General features: G+C 39.3%; 3 protein-coding genes across 6 annotated transcripts; all 3 read right to left on the bottom strand.

Moving 5' to 3' along the window:
* Window positions 1-1,524: 1,524 nt before the first annotated feature.
* On the bottom strand, window positions 1,525-7,545 carry LOC111784635 (methylsterol monooxygenase 2-2-like). The gene is made up of 7 exons (XM_023665270.1): window positions 7,374-7,545; window positions 5,777-5,914; window positions 5,313-5,458; window positions 3,321-3,440; window positions 3,015-3,227; window positions 2,846-2,926; window positions 1,525-1,848 (listed from the first exon to the last, which is right to left on the bottom strand). The coding sequence occupies exons 1-7, from the start codon at window positions 7,401-7,403 to the stop codon at window positions 1,788-1,790; spliced, it is 789 nt and encodes a 262-aa protein (XP_023521038.1). The 5' UTR covers window positions 7,404-7,545; the 3' UTR covers window positions 1,525-1,787.
* A 2,286-nt stretch (window positions 7,546-9,831) lies between these two features.
* Window positions 9,832-12,352, bottom strand: LOC111784644 (pentatricopeptide repeat-containing protein At3g46790, chloroplastic-like). Of its 3 annotated transcripts, none has more exons than XM_023665280.1 (2): window positions 10,579-12,352; window positions 9,832-10,451 (listed from the first exon to the last, which is right to left on the bottom strand). In XM_023665280.1, the coding sequence occupies exons 1-2, from the start codon at window positions 12,127-12,129 to the stop codon at window positions 10,041-10,043; spliced, it is 1,962 nt and encodes a 653-aa protein (XP_023521048.1). In that variant the 5' UTR covers window positions 12,130-12,352; the 3' UTR covers window positions 9,832-10,040. The 3 variants fall into 3 exon arrangements, with proteins under 3 accessions (XP_023521048.1, XP_023521050.1, XP_023521049.1); XM_023665282.1 differs by having other exon boundaries at window positions 9,832-10,496; window positions 10,624-12,352; XM_023665281.1 differs by having other exon boundaries at window positions 9,832-10,541; window positions 10,669-12,352.
* A 382-nt stretch (window positions 12,353-12,734) lies between these two features.
* On the bottom strand, window positions 12,735-18,295 carry LOC111784643 (serine/arginine repetitive matrix protein 1-like). 2 transcript variants are annotated; one of them, XM_023665277.1, is made up of 8 exons: window positions 18,062-18,295; window positions 17,643-17,732; window positions 17,386-17,508; window positions 16,507-16,674; window positions 16,327-16,413; window positions 16,080-16,189; window positions 14,425-15,564; window positions 12,735-13,448 (listed from the first exon to the last, which is right to left on the bottom strand). In XM_023665277.1, the coding sequence occupies exons 1-8, from the start codon at window positions 18,080-18,082 to the stop codon at window positions 12,887-12,889; spliced, it is 2,301 nt and encodes a 766-aa protein (XP_023521045.1). In that variant the 5' UTR covers window positions 18,083-18,295; the 3' UTR covers window positions 12,735-12,886. The 2 variants fall into 2 exon arrangements, with proteins under 2 accessions (XP_023521045.1, XP_023521046.1); XM_023665278.1 differs by having other exon boundaries at window positions 17,608-17,732; window positions 18,062-18,072.
* Between the last annotated feature and the right edge of the window lie 299 nt (window positions 18,296-18,594).

The raw sequence follows: 18,594 nt of genomic DNA, 5'->3' as shown, positions 1-18,594 counted from the left end.
CCATATTACATGTAGTATAGTTCATTAAAAAAATTCCAAAATAGTTCCTAAATATTACCATTTTTAATTAACTACCAAATTGTAACCCAAATTAAGCTTAAATTATTGCTAATTTTGAATTAGATTATTTGATAATTATTTTATTTTGAATTAATTAGGTAGATAATTATTTCATGATCATAAATTAAAAAAAAAATATTAAAATATTTGAATATTTACACCATTGGAACTTTATTAATTATTATTTCCCTAATGTCATTTATCTCTCCATAATATATACAAATTTAATATATTAATTTTTCCCTTCATTACACTTAGATATTATAGGGTTTTGTTTACAAGATTGTCAAATGAACTATATTGAAAATATTTTAAATATTCGAATTTGTTAGCCCAATTTCAAAAATAAAATAAAAATTTATTATTATAGACTTAATTTTGAAAAATAATAATAATAATAATAATAATAATAATCTGAGTCTAAGTGGCGTTCGTTACATATTAAAATTTAGAGACTACATTATTAAAAATTTAGGCTACCAAACGAATTATAACTATTTACTTAATTTCATTTAAAATCAATTAGAACAATCTAAGCAACATTATTATTTTAAAACTATCACGTAATTGATTCAAAATAAGTATAGAAAATATGAAAAACCGCTTACATTAATAAAAAATGAACGCTCTAACAGACTGAGATCCCACATCAAGGGAAACGAATAAGGGTGTGGAAATCTCTCCCTAGTATATGCGTTTTAAAATTGTGAGGCTGACAGTGATACGTAATGAGCAAAAGCGGACAATATCTGTTAACTGTGAAATTAGATTGTTACAAATGGTATTAGAGCAAGACACCGAGTGGTGTGCCAGCAAAGACGCTGGCCACTAGGGGAGGTGGATTGTGAGATTTTACATCGGTTGGAGAGGGGAACGAAACATTCCTTATAAAGATGTGAAAACCACACCCTAACAGCAGACGTGTTCTAGAATCGTGAGGCTGACGACGATACGTAACGGGCCAAAGCGAACAATATCTGCTAGAGATGGACTTGGACTGTTACAAATGGTATCAAAGTTAGACATCGGGTGGTGTGCCAACGAAGACGCTAGCCTCTAAGGGGGGTGAATTGTGAGATCTCATATCGGTTGGAAAGGGGAACAAAACATTCCTTGTAATAGTGTGAAAACCTCTCCCTAGCAGACGCATTTTAAGACCGTAAGGCTGACGACAATTCATAATGACCAAAGCAGACAATATCTACTAGCTGTGGACTTGATATGTGTAATACATAACGAATCAAAACGGACAATATCTGCTAGTGGTGGGGTTGGTCTGTGTAATATGTAACGAGTCAAAACGAGTAATATCTATTAGTAGTGAGCTTGGGCTGTTAGACAGACGGTCCAAATCGATTCACTTACGAACATTTTAAAGACCCGATTTCCTCAATGCCATAAACTTCTAAGTTTTCCTTTTTGACATTAACACATGAGCTTCAAACCTTTTTCACAACACAGATAAAGTCACATGGAAAGCCAATTGGTAGAAGAACACAGAGTTTTAACTGAACCACAAGAAGATGACAGCCAAATTCCATAGTAGAAGCTCAACATTAGCTTCGGAATACAGCCATTTTAAGCAACAAAACAGACACAAAACACATCATGGCACACAAGAAAGGGTAATGATATAGAAGAACTAAACCTTTTCGAGTCGGCCTATACATCAGAAACCTATCTCGAACGTACCCGACGTTTTCCTCAGCTCGTTCTCTTTCGTCTCATCAACTTTCCGCCTTTTTTATAGCTTCCAAATTTCTGAAACCCTTATCGGTTCCAAATATCCTGCCGATCAAAGAAGTCGAAACGTTATCGACGGTGTTTTTCTGCTATTTCCATGCATAGAAATGATTGATAATCCATGAACATGAACATGCAAAAACGTGAAATGCATATAAATATGACTTTCCCATATGAAAGTTCCATGTTAGCCATTCAGATGATGAGTCTCTTCAGATGTTCAAAACCTATATAGATCTCTACAAGATATTTCATGTACAAAGAGATCAAATTTGGTAAATGACAGATGCAAGCTAGATGAAAACTCCTTTTCGTGTTTACTGCTCGATGAAAGATCGAATAGAGAGCAAGCTTCGTGTTCTCGGTAGCCCACTCTCTTTTTACATAGCCAACTAGTTGGTGTACTCTTTCTCGACGCTAACCCGATAAAAGTCAAGCCCTTTGTCTAAAAAAGAATGTTTAAGGGGATCCCCAATTTTGATGAAATACAAGATGCTCAAGTTTCAGGTAATTCCTAAAAAGCCTAGGGGTCAACCTGGTGGCTTCTAGGAGGACGGTAGCGCAAAGGAAGCTCAAGGGCTTGTTATGGAAGGCGGCAAGGGCTGGGGGTAAACCGAAGGGTGTTTTCTAGTCCCCCTAAGCCGGGTGGTGTTTGTGTGTGGGGTGTGCCACGACGAAACAAGGGAATGAAAGGTCGTTGGAAGCTCTTTACCCTCCCCATAATGAGGGCTCTGTACTCTTGGTGAGCGTTGAAGCTTGCTTCTTCTCCAGAGTTTGATTGGTCATCAATAGTATCATAGGACAAGAGAAAAAGCGACTGAAGAATGTGGTGTGCATTCGTAATTCAACGATCATCATCTAGCTATTATTCAAACAACCCCCTTGCTTACCGACACTTACTACACAGATCAACAGTCGAGGAAATAGTCGTGAAACTATTGAATGAATGGTAAATCAATGTTCCACAAAGCGGGTTTTAATGCTATGAAGCTCAAACCAATAACGTAATAAACGATTCGACCTTGTTCGGACCAGAACTTACCAGTCCATGTAAGTGAACGTCGACGAGTAGTTGCCAGATTTTGTATAAAGCAGCCGGTGATGATAATCATGAAAGTAAGCACTGTGGAGAAAGAGCAAAGCTGATTTCAGGAACAACAGATAAAGAGCAAAGTATTCCTTTAAGACATTACAAAGCCAAATCAACTCACCCCCCATACAAAGGTATGAAGTTTGAAGGGCTCCAAGGAAAATCGTAACCACAATGAGCCTCGACCGTCTCTAGCACTCGAAGTACCATCCATAACCACAGAGTCATTAGATGGGGACCGGTAAGAGCAGGACCGACAATGGTTGCGAATCCGAGGAACAGGATCTCGGCAGGGTGAGCATATTCTGATGTTAGTCCAAAAGGGGTAGCGTATCTGCACGTATAAGAACGATAAAACAGCCTAAGACGATTTTATCATGGAAGAAGGCAGCATATCCATGGATTTTCATTCGTAAATCTCGCTTACTCGTGATGCACGCTGTGGACGTTCTTGTACAGCCATTTGGTGTGTAAAATTCTATGGCCCCAGTAGAAAACAAAATCCTCCACAATAAAGTAAAATATTATCTGGCCGAAAACGACTTTCCTACATGAATGAAACGCAAACCAAATTAAATTCTTGAAAAGGTAATGATATAACCCAAGATAAGGAAAATGTAACGGTCCAAGCCCACCTGATATGAACCAAGAGACATCATTCATACAATATACTTCAATGAAGATGTGAAGAAAATGTTGTCAAAATTATCAAAAGAGGTTGCAATTCATGTCACATTGAAGAGGAATGAAGTTTGATGGTTATAAATTTTGGGTGGGTTACAATTTAGAGTAATTTAGAGTTATTGTATTTTAAGACATTTTATTTACTTTAGGTTACATTTACATAATGGCTAATTATGGCCATAAAGTATGAATGTTACAACTTTTGGAATGCCTTTAATAGTTTCATTTTGAGGCTATATAAAGCCATGTATGTTGTATTTGTAAGGTAGACTTGGAAAATATAGAAAGAAGCATTTGTGCTTTTCTTTAGCCAATGGCTAAGTTTCTTTGCAATTCTATGTAGTTTAGATTGCATGTAGAATCATTCAAGCTCGACATGATCAATCTTGCTTGTGGAGTGATTCGAATCTCAATCAAGTGTTCTTGCCTTGAGATATTCGATCAACAAGGTAATCCGAATCTTATTCCCCTTGTAGTTGGTTCCTTATCTTATCACTTATTGTCCTCTTTGGGCTTTGCCTTCCAAGCTTCCCTTCAAGGTTTTAAAACGCGTCTAGGAAGAGGTTTCCACACCCTTATAAAGAATGTTTCGTTCTCCTCCCCAACTGATGTGGGGTTGTAACAGCCCAAGCCAACCACTAGCAGATATTGTCTTCTTTGGGCTTCCCATTTTGAACTTCCCCTCAAGGTTTTAAAACGCGTCTACTAGGGAGAGGTTTCCACACCCTTATAAAGAATGTTTCGTTCTCCTCCCCAACCGATGTGGGGTTGTAACGATCCAAGCCCACCGTTAGCAGATATTGTCCTCTTTGTTTTAAAACGCGCCTACTAGAGAGAGGTTTCTATACCCTTATAAAGAATGTTTCATTCTCCTCCCCACCCAATGTGGGATTGTAACGACCCAAGCCCACCGCTAGTAGATATTGTCCTTTTGGGGCTTTCCCTTCCCGGCTTCCCCACAAGGTTTTAAAACGCATCTACTAGGGAGAGGTTTCCACACCCTTATAAAGAATGTTTCGTTCTCCTCCCCAACCGATGTGAGATTGTAACGGCCCAAGCCCACCGCTAGCAGATATTGTCCTCTTTGGGCTTTCGCTTTTGGGCTTCTCCTCAATGTTTTAAAACGCGTCTAATAGGGAGACGTTTCCACACCCTTATAAAGAAGGTTTCGTTCTCCTCCCCAACCGATGTGGGGTCGTAACGGCCCAAGCCCACCGCTAGCAGATATTGCCCTCTTTGAACTTTTCCTTTCAGGCTTCCCCTCAAGGTTTTAAAACGCGTCTAGTAGGGAGAGGTTTCCACACCCTTATAAAGAATGTTTCGTTCTCCTCCCCAACCGATGTGAGATTGTAACGGCCCAAGCCCACCGCTAGCAGATATTGTCCTCTTTGGGCTTTCGCTTTTGGGCTTCTCCTCAATGTTTTAAAACGCGTCTAATAGGGAGACGTTTCCACACCCTTATAAAGAAGGTTTCGTTCTCCTCCCCAACCGATGTGGGGTCGTAACGGCCCAAGCCCACCGCTAGCAGATATTGCCCTCTTTGAACTTTTCCTTTCAGGCTTCCCCTCAAGGTTTTAAAACGCGTCTAGTAGGGAGAGGTTTCCACACCCTTATAAAGAATGTTTCGTTCTCCTCTCCAATCAATATGAGATTGCACAAAAAAACGTAAAAACTAAACCTAGCTAGATAAAACTCCTAAAATATATGCTTTAGAACATAAAGAACCTGAAGATACCAGGATGGCAATGGAAGAGTGCTTCTCATGCCCATACGCTTGAACACCGGATACGAAACGATCATAACGGGCAGATTTACACCAAAGTGATAGAGCAGTAGGCGCGAAATACATTTTCCTTGAGCAGCAGGACTATTATTCTTAGCCTGAATAAAGCAGAAAAAATTAACCCATAATTAGTCGAGTTAATTACTCGAGCGATAAAACACAGTTGATAGGTTCTTTGCCTGCATCCATAAGTATCAGCTCAAGAGGCAGTGATTTTCTTTTCTTTTCATATCATATCATTCTCCTTGATAGAAAGAATAATCAATGAGAAATAGAGCTTAAAGCACTAATTATATCTAATCTAGTTCATAATCATACATTAATCACAAACAAAGGTAAATCTTATTCAAATATCAAATATTGATCAAGCATCCATAAGAACTTATGAAGATTTCTAGTGAAGCAAGAGGGCAAACCTGGATCTTGTACTTGCTTAGCCACCCTGCTCTTTCCAGAAAAACAAAGGGAAGCCCAGATAAGAAGAACACGCTTTCATGGATAATAAAGCTTCCAATACAAGCTAGTTGAAAATCACTGAAGTTTGTGATCAGATACTGCACCATGGGAGAAAAAGAAAATTCATAAAAGGAAGTACAAGATGTATAAAGAACCATAGCGTAATTCTACATTCCAGCGAGCCCATGTTGTCGAAAAGAAAAAGTAAATGGAAACGGTACGAGTTCAAACCCACCGTTAACAATATTGTCTTATTTGGGTTTTTCCTTTTGGTGTTTCCCCTCAAGGTTTTAAAACGTGTCTACTAAAGGAGAGATTTTCACATCCTTATAAGGAATCTTTTGTTCCCTTCTCCAACCGATGTGTGATCTCACAATCCACTCCCTTGGGGACCCAGCATCCTCGCTGGCACACCGCAAGGTGTCTAGCTCTGATACCATTTGTAACAGTTCAAGCTCACCATTAGCAAATACTGTCCTATTTGGGCTTTCCCTCAAGGTTTTGAAATACGTCTACTAGGGAGAGATTTCCACATCTTTATAAGGAAGGTTTTATTCTCCTCTCCAACCGATGTGTGATCTCAGAATCCACCTCCTTGGAGGCCCAGCGTCCTCGTTGGCACATCATCCGATGTCTCGCTCTGATACTATTTGTAATAGTTCAAGCCCACTGCTAGCAAATATTGTCCTATTTGGGTTTTTCCTTCTGAGCTTCCCCTCACAGTTTTAAAACGTGTCTACTAGGAAGAGATTTCCACACCCTTATAAGAAATGTTTCGTTTCCCTCTCCAACCAATGTGTGATCTCGCAATTCACCTCTTTGGGGGTCCATCGTCCTCCCTAGCACACCGCCCAGTGTCTGGCTCTGATACCATTTGTCCCACCACTAGCAAATATTGTCCTATTTGGATTTTCCCTTTTAGGCTTCCTCTCAAGACTTTAAAACACATCTACTAGGAAGAGATTTCCACACCCTTATAAGGAATGTTTCACTCCCCTCTCCAACTTATGTGATCTCACAATCCACCCCTTTGAGGTCCAGCGTCCTCGCTGGCACATAGCTCGCAGTTCAAGTCCACCACTAGCAAATATTCTCCTATTTAGGCTTTCCCTTGTAGAGCTTCCACTCAAAGTTTTAAAGCATGTCTAATAGGGAGAGATTTCCACACCTGGTAAGAAATGTTTCCTTCCTCAATCGACCGTGTGATCTCACAAAAACCATCACATTTCAAAAAAAGAAAAAACCAAAATTCACTCCAATTGGAAAACAAAACAAAATTCTGAAAAAATGGCATCCATAACTCCATCAGAGCGCCACAACACATGGAAGCCATTAGCTCTAAACATCAAGATCCTAATTCAAATCAACTGCAGAAGATGAATTTCACCACAAAAAAACCCCAAAATTAGGGCAATGTAACAAGTAGAAGAGTAAAATTCAAAAGAGCAACACTACGACATCAAAAGCCAGTTTGACAGCGAACAGAAGTTTAGAAAATGAAGAACAAATCTAAGACGGAAAGAAGAAGATTAAGAAGAGAGGAAGAGAAAGCAATACCCGCCAGGCAGATTCAAGAAGCTCAGCCATGAATGGAGGGAAGAGAAAGCAATAGAATCTGAAGGTTTATGGTTTACAATATATGTAAATCTCAATTTGCCTTTTTCTTCCATTTCCATGTGCTCTCTCTCTCCCCCTCCCTCTCCGTCCATGTTTGAGCACGTTGCAGGCTCCCAAGCCACCGCTCTTAAAACTTTTTCGCTTTCTTCATTTTATAAAATAAATTAAAAAATACCCAATATTTCAAAAATATCATTTTTATCAAAATTCTCATTAATATACTTAAACTTTTATAAAAGTTTTAAAAAATATATTTCAACTTAAAAATAAAATAAAATAAAGAAACCATATTTCAAAAATACTCATAAAATTTTTAAAATAACATAAAAATGTTTATTGATAATTTATGAGGTACGTTTTTATCCCGTAAAAAAAAGTTAATTTATTTTTAAAATTTTATAAATCTTTTTTAAAGATAAAGATATATTTTTTATTTTTTTTTAAAAGTGGAAGGATATTAATAAAAATTATATAAATTATTACAAACGTGAATAATATTAATAAATTTATGTTATTTTTTTAGTTAAAAACTTTTTAAAAAAGAAAAAAAATTCATGAAATTATTTCTAAAATTTATGAGATTATAATGGTAAAATTTGAAAAAGGTGTGAATATCTTTAATTATGTTTAATGTAAATCATAAATTCATTAAGCTATTATTATTATTATTATTATGATGTAATTAAGCTAATTGTAATTATTAGGTTAAACCGAATTTATTATGTAACTAATTTTTTTATTTTATTTTTGTCAAGAATTTTAAAATTGTTTAGAAAAACTATTCTTTTTAAAATTTTTGTTAAAATGAAATAAAAATATGTATGACGTTGAGTTATAAAAATAGTGGTATCGTATAGAATATGATGCGTTTTCTTAAAACTTTGGAATAGTTTAATAAATTCCCATAATATTACAATGATGTAGGTAATAAAATTAATCTTTCAAAATAATTCACATAAAATTGAATTTTCTGATTAATAGAATTAAACTGAAGAACTAAACCCATAATAAATTGAAGAAAGTCTAGAACAAAAAGTTCAACAAGACTCACACAACACGAACCACGAATTGTAGAAAACGATTCTTCAAATGAGACTTCAAAGAACCAAAAATGATTCGTTCTCATTAAACCTACTCGATAGAGCAATGGAGATAGAATAGTATACTTCATTTGAAGACAAATATTGAATGCAAACGTCTTTTTCTCTAAATCCCTTTTGGCATCTTCTGTCAATTTTATAACAAAAAGATCTTGAGCGACCATTCGTAACCAATCCTCCAAAAGGAGGAAGCTGATCGAAAGATCTTCAGAAAAGAAATCAATCCAATGGAGGAGGTGATAGAAAGATCTTCAAAAAAGAAACCAATCCTCCAAAAGGATGAACCTGATCGAAAGATTTTCAAAACAAAAATCAATCCTCCAAAAGGAGGAAGCCGATCAAAAGATTTTCATAAAAGAAACCAATCCTCCAAAAGGAGGAGCAAAGATCTTCAGAAAAGAAACCTCCTGTCTCATAAGATTCATTTGGGACGACTTTTGAACGACTTGTAAACAACTTTTAAGTACTTGAAAGTCGTTCCAAACTCACGCTTATTCTTACCCACCAACGAACATTTATGTACATCACTTGTTCGAGGACAGGGTTTTTCTCACATCGATATAGCCTAAAATCGAGGAGATTCCATTGTCTTCTTTCATTACCAAAATACAAGAGACTATACCTATTCATTAAAAGCAAATAACAGAACAAGCAAATAACAGAACACAGCCTAAGCCAAGAACCAAAAGTTACAATTACAAGGTTATTCCAATTCCTAGGACACTAACCTTTTGGTTTAATTCAATATTCAAGTAAAAGTTAGTTGAAAAAAATGCATGCTTTAGTTTACTAGGACGCCTTAAATAAGTCATACATGAATGGAGTTTGAGGTTTGATTTCACCCATATATGGTGGGGAAGGTTTCGCAAAGGTGTCTTTCTAAGAGGAATCGTACCGTTCTCTATATGTACCATGACCAGAATGAAAATAGAGGGAGTCGTCAAAGAAGGATAACTTCAAAGAAGAGAAGGGTGTCCCTAAAAGTGATATGGAAATTCTTTTTTCTTTTTAGCCCGAGAGATTGAAAGTCATTTTATAGCACCCGCCTGCGGTCTCATTCAACTACATTTGTTCCTATAATCCATAGCCTACCGGAACGCAATAGTGAGTAGCAATCTGCTTATACAGTCAATGGGGAGGATGATACTACTGGCAAAGATCATATGGGAAAAACACTGCAGGCGCGAAGCGTGGTAGGCCTGCACCGGGGGAGCATAGCATAGGCAGGAAAGGTAGCCCGGACGGTGAAAGAGCAGAGGGAGGCAGAAATAGAAGGCTTTTCCCCAAGGGAGGTTCAATTTCACATCAAAATGATGCATTTTCTTTCGCATTTTCTCTAGAGGACGTCTCAATAAAACTACAGGCCTCAAGAAATCAATTTTCAAGGTGTGTGAAAGTGTTCAACTATGTCTATGTAGCTGCCCAATAGAACTGTTGCATCACCTGTGATTATCATAATGGTACTAGCAAAAACAAAGAATAAGGCAAGGATTTGCAAGTATACAACCTACCAATAATCTCCACACGAGCAAACTCCGTCCTTGAAATGGTGGAAGCGATTCACATCTCGAACCATAATCTCGATATCAGCAAACTTGGAGATGAATTTTGTGAAAGAATGGCAATCTTCACATAACCTCAGGTTCTTAGATATCCTTATGGTGTCCCCCTTGCTTGTATTGATGAGTCCAAAAGCAACTGCGAGCTTTTCGCTATGACCCAACACAATCCTTTCCTTTTCTTCCTCATCAAGATCATACAGCACCACTTTAGTATGTGGGGTATACCCTCTTTGCTTCATCTCATTTGACAAATTCATTAACAGGGCATGGAGCTGCTCTGCCTGTGGATAAAACTCATCAACAGATGTAAATGAATAGATCTTCCTTCGTACTTCGATCCAACTTCTACCTGGGACCTTTCGTAGTTCGCGGGAATCAAGTAGTTTTCTAACTCTCTTTACCTCATTCCACATGTTAGCTTCTGCATAAACATCAGCTAGAAGTACATAATTCCCGGCATTCGTAGGTTCGAGCTNCCGGGACCTTTCGTAGTTCGCGGGAATCAAGTAGTTTTCTAACTCTCTTTACCTCATCCCACATGTTAGCTTCTGCATAAACATCAGCTAGAAGTACATAATTCCCGGCATTCGTAGGTTCGAGCTCGAAAAGCCTTTTGCTTGCTCGTTCAGCTAGCTCGACATGACAATGAATCCTACAGGCACCAAGAAGAGAGCCCCATACTTTTGGCCCTGGTTCAATACGCAGATCCTCTACAATCTTGGCTGCTTCGTCCAATCGATTCGCACGCCCGAGAAGATCAACCATACAAGCATAGTGCTCCTCACCAGGCTGTATACCATGTTTCTTTGCCATGGATTCAAACAACTCCTTCCCTTCTTCAACAAGCCCGGCATGGCTGCAAGCACCTAAAACACTTACAAATGATATGTAACTGGGTGAGACTCCATGATCAACCATCTCTTCGAAAATTTCGATTGCTTTTCTTCCATATCCGTGTACTCCATAACTCGAAATCAAGGAATTCCATATGACAACATCTCTCTTATGCATAAAGTCAAAAACTAGTTGGCCTAACTCAAGCTTACCACATCTTGCATACATGGTCACAAGAGCACTTATAACTGGCAAGATTGAATCAAGACCCCTCCTAAGAATGTAAGCGTGGATAAGCTTCCCTTGCTCCAGAGCAGAAAGAGCAGCACAGGATTGGAGTACGCTGACCATCGTCACGGAATTCGGCACGGTATCGTGGGTATTGAGCATCATCTCACGAAAGAGTTCCAAAGCTTCGTATGGCTTCCCATTCTTTGCATAGCACGCAATCATAGCACTCCAAGAAACCACATTTCTCACAGGCATTTCATCAAACACAGCACCTGCATAAGAAACACACCCAAACCTTGCGTACATATCCACCATAGTAGTCATTGCATGAACATGAGCTTCATACCCATGTCTCAAAATATGCGCATGAATTTCCTTACCCTTCTGGAGAAATGAAACCAAACACTCTGAAGCAGCACAGGCTTTGAGCAAATAAGTATAAGTAAACCTATCAGAAGGAACTCCCATCATATTCATCTGGGCATACAATTCCAGTACGTCTTTTCCATGACCCGCCAACGCAAGAGCTCTAAACAACGCATTCCAAACAAATATAGTTCTCTTACGCGTTTTGTCGAACACCTTACGTACATTGTCAACAGATTCCAATTCGGAAAACATATTGATAAGCTTGGTGGCCAGGAAAGGATCTTGGTCAAATCCCCCATCGACGAGGCGTCGATGGACGTCAAGGCCATCGGAAAGAGAGTTCCGGCGAGCGGCGGAGAGGATTAAAAGCTCCCACGTCCGTTGGGTAGGATTGGATTCATGGGAGAGGAGCAAAAAGGCTTGTTTTAGATTGCCCTGTTTGCACAGCGATTGAATCAACTGATTCTTATTGGAATTTGCAGCGGTTGAAGAGTTTAAGGAGACGGAGCAGATTGAGGGTTTTGAAGGGGAATGAGCGGAAGAATGGCGGCGGGACAAAGGTGGGTATTGGGTATATTGGGGGGTCCGAAGCGCCCACATCACGGAAGGATTGAACAGAATTATGTTTCCGTGAAAGGCTTTGAAATTTCAATCATCCCATGGGGAATTTGAATGGAAGCTCCGTAGTTGAGCCGTCGCTGCTCTTGGGATTTTGACCCTTCCAGATGTCTGCGTCCTTCTCGTTATGCTTCGGCTTGATGCCACAGGCTATTCCAAATTCCAACGCGAACGACATGTCGACCGTCTGGAAATTGGGCACCTTCAAAACATTAGATAACAGATATTTCTTCAAGGCTTGTAAGATACCGATAGATATTTTTGAAAAATTATAAATATAACAAATAGATTTTTTTTTTTTTTTTTTTATAATATTTCATTCATTTTTAAATTATGTAATAAAAATATCGATGATATCGTCAAAGCTCATGTCTGGCGTCTCATCCCTAACACTTACTGGAAGTCGTCTCTTGTCATCCTGTTAGGGGGAAATCCGCTCTAGGGTCCTCTCCCTATTGGTCGAAATGTGGAGATACCGTTACCAAACCTTAATTACAAATGTAAATTAGATTAAATTTTAAGTTTTGTTCTCGTACTCCTGTGTGTGTTTAGTTAGTGTACTTAACTTTTTACACGTCTATGCAACATTGAGTTAAAGATTCGATAAGATTTCTGTAAGTAGCTAAGGTAAGGCTGCCATTCTAAAAGAACTCCAAAACAAGCTCTGTGCTGAGTTTGCATTCAAATGAACATCAAAGAAATCACCATTTATCAATACCTTTTATGTGGAAGGACAAGACTATTCTGAAGATCTATTATGCCTTCTCCCTTTCCTTGCATTGAATGCTTCCAGTGCCTTATTCCTCAACTCGACCTCTAACCTTCTCTGCTCGGCCTCATACGCACTATCACTCGGACAACACTCTTCCGAGCAATCATAACTGAAAGTCTTAGCTTTCGTCTTCTCAGCACGCCGCTTTTCCTTTTTACGTCGATGCTCTTCACGTCTTTGTCGCTTCTTCTCCTTCCAACACCTCCTCTCCTCCTCCTTCCTTCTCCGGGCCTCCTTCCTCTCCAATTCACTATCATAGCTGTCTTCCGAAGAAGTGTCGCGCCTGTCTGATCTTCTGTGTCTTCTCTCTAAAGAAGTGTCACTCCTGTCTGATCTTCTATGTCTTCTCTCCGAAGAAGTGTCACTCTTGTCTGATCTTCTGTGTCTTTTCCTACCCTTACTTCTGGTTTTATGCTTATAGCCTTCCTCCATATCAGAATCTGAGACCTCGCGCCGGTTATTATTATTTTCGACAGTCCGAGCCTCAGTTTCCTTGGCTTTACCTCGGCGTGAGTAGCTTTTTTCATCACTACAAAATAAATATAAAACAAAAACAAGAGTAACAGGCCTGTAATTTCACGTATAAACGATTAAAATAACAGAATACCCTTCTACAAGGATCCTTAGTTCCTGATATTTCTTTCTAAATTCCAAAGAATCAGGGGCAAGTCCATAAACTAACACTCTGAACTTATCATAAAACAGATGAATAAAACTGTAACGACCCAGATCCACCGCTAGCATATATTGTCCTTTTTGGGCTGGCTTTCCCTTTCGGGCTTTCCCTTTCGGGCTTCCCCTCAAGGCTTTAAAATGCATCTGCTAGGGGAAGGTTTCCACACCCTTATAAATGGTGGTTTGTTCTCCTCCCCAACCAATGGGGGACATCACAATCCACCCCTCTTCGGGGCCCAGCGTCCTTGCTGACACTCTTTCCTTCCTCCAATCGATGTGGGACTGCCCCCAAATCCACCCCCTTTGGGGCCCAGCGTCCTTACTTGCACACCGCCTCATGTCTACCCCCCTTCGGGGAACAGCAAGAAGGCTAGTACATCGTCCAGTGTCTGGCTCGAATACCATTTGTAACGACCCAGATCCACCGCTAGCAGATATTGTCCTTTTTGGGCTGGCTTTCCCTTTCGGGCTTCCCCTCAAGGCTTTAAAATGCGTCTGCTAGAGGAAGGTTTCCACACCTTTATAAATGGTGGTTTGTTCTCCTCCCCAACCAACGTGGGACAACACAAAAACCCAGCAAAGCAAATCACAATCATATGAGCCAAACAAATAGTAAAAGTTTCTAAGGATCTCAACACTAAAGATCAAGTTAAATTAATTCACAAATTCAAGAACTAAAAAGTTTCAACAGCAGCCTGCAGATTTACTGTTCTATAGATGGCTAGTACTCTTACCATCTAGCAGTTTTGATCAACAGATTAATAACATGCAGCTAAGTAGGTAGAAACCATCACACAGGATGCAAGCTTAATACAGGAAAAGAGAAGTACCTGGTTCTGACCCTGGGAGATTTTACTTTGACAGGCGATCGGTTTCCCCGCTCCTTTGATGAATAACTCCGATCATATGGTGAAATGGATCTATGTTGAGAAAGGCTTGATCTCTTGAGACGTGCTGGAGATGATGGAGATCTACGTTCTAGAGGAGAGGGTGTTATGTGATGATCATGTGGTGATGGCCTATCCCATTTCTGTATTGGTGAGGATGAAGGTGACATAGAGCGTTGCCTTGGAGAACGAGATGGGTGGCGTTTAATAGGTGAGGGCGATCTCCGGTAGTGTGCTGGAGATGGCGATCTATGACGACGCACAAGGGAAGGTGATTTGCGACGGTGTGGAGATGGTGACCTGTAATGACGCGGCGACGATGGTGACCTTCGACTTCGTATTGGAGATGGTGACCATCGACGTCGTACAGGAGTTGGTGACCTTCGACGTCGTACAGGAGTTGGTGACCTTCGGCGTCGTACAGGAGTTGGTGACCTTTGGCGTCGTACAGGTGATGGAGACCTGTGACGCCGTCTTGGTGATGGAGACCTACGACGTCGTCTTGGTGATGGAGACCTACGACGTCGTCTTGGTGATGGTGACCTACGACGTCGTCTTGGTGATGGTGACCTACGACTCCATTTTGGTGATGGTGATCTACGACGCCATTCAGGAGATGGTGATCTACGACGCCATTCAGGAGATGGTGATCTACGACGCCATTCAGGAGATGGTGATCTACGACGTCGAGCAGGTGAAGGCAAACGACTGTGTCTAATTGGTGATAGTGACCTGCAATGCTCAGATGGTGATGGTGATCTATTATGCTTATCAAGTGATGGTGACCTTCGTTGTGCAGGTGACGATGATCGACGTTGCCCAGACGAAGATAGTTGATGTGGTGATTTACAATGAGGAGATGGTGAACTATGTTGAGAAGGAGACCGCAACTGATGCACTACTGGAGAAAGAGATTTACGATGTGAAGTAGATCTAGACCTTCTTGAATCAGATGATCTATGTCGAGGAGAGGATGAATCACGATGGTCCCTACGACGTGGGCTAATAGATAATCTTTCTTGCGAAAAGGAGTCTCGTAGCCGTTGAGGTGATCGAGACATGCTCCTTGACTTGTGTCCATCACTAAAAAAAAATAGGACAAAAGCATTAGTACAACTAGGAGATTCTGAAAAGCACCATAGTACACATAAATATTTCGTTCTCACACACTTATAGGTTTTTACACACTTATAAAGAATGTTTCGTTCTCCTCCCCAACCAACGTGGGATCTCACAATCCATCCCCCCCCTCCCCCGTCTCTCAAGCCCCAATGTCCTCGCTGGCACACCACCTGATGTCTACCCCCCTTCGAAGCTCAGCGTCCTTGCTGGCACACCACCCGATGTCTGGCTCTAATACCATTTGTAACAGCTCCACTAGCAGATATTGTCCTCTTTGGGCAATTCCTTCTAGGCTTCCCCTCAAGGTTTTAAAACGCATCTGCTAGGGAGAGGTTTCCACACCCTTATAAAGAATGTTTCGTTCTCCTCCCCAACCGACGCAGGATCTCACAAAAATGCTTCTCCATCATATCTTAACCGGTACAAAAATAAAGCATCACACTAAATCTGAAAATCAGTTTATCACAAGTCATTACCTGCTTCTTCCCCTAACACCATTACTCTTTTCAGCCTCTTCCTCGTCCTCTGAACGATTCATTGACGTAGGCTCCAATACAAAATCGGCCACCTTTTCAGCCCCATCGTCCTACAGTAGTTCGAGGTAAAGGACATGAACCCAAATAATTGCAGAAGCTAGCTGAATGCCAGAGGAAATACAGAGAAAAGTTATGACCAAAAACCAATTTCAATCAATTACAACTCCAACATAAATAAACAACTTACCATATTCTTTGATCTCTGCTCCTCAATTTCTTTATGTTCCTTCTCTCTCTTTTTCTGAATTTCATTTGCAAGAAAATCTGTCTCTGCCTATAATAATCAAAGAGAACTAATCAATTGAAAGACACCGAGCAATCCACGTAACTACTAGCCGTACAATAAAACTTAACGAAATCTAGAAACCTTCTTCTTCCTAATTTCTTCTTCCTTGGCATCCAAAAATTGTTGAGGTACACCACTGGCGTTCTTCTGGGCACTTAGAAGTAGTGTCCAAAGCTCTTTCATAAACTTCACAGTGTTCTTTTCCATGAACCCAGTGAGTTGTATTTGAACTTCCTTCCCATTTACTTCCTGTACCAAAGCAGTTAATTGATGCAAATTGAACAGTACAGCTTAAACCATTTCTATAGAGTATGCATTTTAGTAAACTGGGACAGCCTCAATTCATCTGCCACATGCCACTAGTGTAGTATGTCTTGAGCCGAACCACCATTCAATAGCCTTATAACGGAACGACCATGATATGAACCAAGACATCAATCATGCAACATAAACTTCAGGGAAGATGGGAAGAAAATGTTGTCAAAATTATCAAAAGATGTAGTAAAAGGAGCCTTTGTGCTTTCCTTTAGCCAATGGCTAAGTTTCTTTGCAATTCTATGTAGTTTAGTTTGCATGTAGAATCATTCAAGCTCGATATGATCAATCTTGCTTGTAGAGTGATTCGAATCTCAAACAAGTGTTCTTGCCTTGAGATATTCGATCAACAAAGTAATCTGAATCTTACTTCCCTTATAGTGATTCCTTATCATTTAGTATCAAAACTTTCTCTTGTGTTTANCTTATAGTGATTCCTTATCATTTAGTATCAAAACTTTCTCTTGGGTTGGTTCCATATTAGACCATATATCACATAATGCAATTATAATAAGAAAATCTGAGAGAACACAAGAATAGCTCCGTACTTATTACCATCTTAAGCATTGATGGTTCGATATCCCACCTTACAATTATCGAACTCAAGTAATAATAGCAATTCTACAGTAAAAATCTTTTAATTACCTTGCTATCCAAAAGGCCATATATGAAGTTAATAAGAACTTCATCTTCAAACCCAAGAAGCTCAGTCGCCCTCGTAGCAATCCACGGCCTGATAACGTCCATCTTCACCTTTGTCGTATCAACCTAAGACACATCACTCGTGCTTAAGAATTACTAATTAACCCTTAAAATGGTTTAACATTCATAGCAGTACGGATTAACATTTCACTCAATTGCAATTACCACAACATAATAATTTGAAGATGAAAACAACGAACCAGTTGGTCTAGTTCAGCAGGGAACTTCTGTGACTTCAGCAGCTTTGCTTGCTTGTTTGAAAAACGAGTGTCTTGGTCCGCAGTCGTACCCTAGTAAAAAACGTCCATAAAAACCTCAAGAAAATACCAAGAACATACAGGAAAAATCCACAATTAAGACAAATTAATCATGAAATGATAATTCTGATCTAACAAGAGAAAGAACAATTTATAAACAAGAACAATAAGTTGGGAAGTTCTTCAACTTCACAATGATAATGAAAGCTACTAAAAAGAACTTGTCCAATCAAGACCCAAACCCCTAAACACTCGCCCAGCCAAGAACACATGGATTCAGAAACACGCTGATTCGTTTGGGATTAAACAAAGAACCAAGAAACGAGCTGAAAACTAAGTTATAAGTTCATTTCGATCATTACCCGGAAAAACCCGCCGGACATTTTTCAGGGTTTGTAGTGGGAACCAAGGTGGGTCTGTTGTAAGCAATGGGTTGGGGAGAAACTGAGGGAGAGAAGAAGCTCCGAACGCTCCCCGGCGGTGGTAGCGACGGCGAGAGAGAGCCGGTGACTCAGAGGCTAAACGAATTGGACTGAACTCAACTCTGGATTAATCTGGGAAGTATGATTCAAACGATTTATTGAGACATCAATTGGGAATTTCTTACTGTTTTCATCTTCGTCTTCATTCAAACTCGTGGAATTAGGGCAATATTATTTGTATCATCTTAAAATTCATTTTTAAAGGCTTTTAAAGCTCTTTGGTTCTTCCTGCTTTTAAATTTGTAATAATTCAATATTTTAATTAAATTATTAAAAATATCATTAAATTTTACTTTTATTTCAAAAATACTTAAATATTATATTTGAATTTTCTTAATTTTTTTTAAAATTTTAAAATTTTAAAATATGATTACTGCATTTCAAAATTACTTATAAATTTTTAAAAATAATAT

This window comes from Cucurbita pepo, unplaced genomic scaffold (assembly GCF_002806865.2).
Source record: "Cucurbita pepo subsp. pepo cultivar mu-cu-16 unplaced genomic scaffold, ASM280686v2 Cp4.1_scaffold000252, whole genome shotgun sequence".
Lineage (NCBI taxonomy): Eukaryota > Viridiplantae > Streptophyta > Magnoliopsida > Cucurbitales > Cucurbitaceae > Cucurbita > Cucurbita pepo.
This window is presented reverse-complemented; position numbering and strand designations above follow the sequence as displayed.

Excerpts from the sequence above, each read along its gene's own strand:
- LOC111784635 (XM_023665270.1), bottom strand. The coding sequence starts at position 7,403 with ATGGCTGAGCTTCTTGAATCTGCCTGGCGG. Across the intron at positions 5,459-5,776 it reads TAAGCAAGTACAAGATCCAG|GCTAAGAATAATAGTCCTGC; the intron begins GTTTGCCCTCTT and ends TGCTTTATTCAG. Across the intron at positions 3,441-5,312 it reads ACTCTTCCATTGCCATCCTG|GAAAGTCGTTTTCGGCCAGA; the intron begins GTATCTTCAGGT and ends TCATTCATGTAG.
- LOC111784644 (XM_023665280.1), bottom strand. The coding sequence starts at position 12,129 with ATGTGGGCGCTTCGGACCCCCCAATATACCCAATACCCACCTTTGTCC.
- LOC111784643 (XM_023665277.1), bottom strand. The coding sequence starts at position 18,082 with ATGTCCGGCGGGTTTTTCCGG. Across the intron at positions 16,414-16,506 it reads AAGAAATTAGGAAGAAGAAG|GCAGAGACAGATTTTCTTGC; the intron begins GTTTCTAGATTT and ends TGATTATTATAG. Across the intron at positions 13,449-14,424 it reads TCTCCCAGGGTCAGAACCAG|TGATGAAAAAAGCTACTCAC; the intron begins GTACTTCTCTTT and ends TTTATTTTGTAG.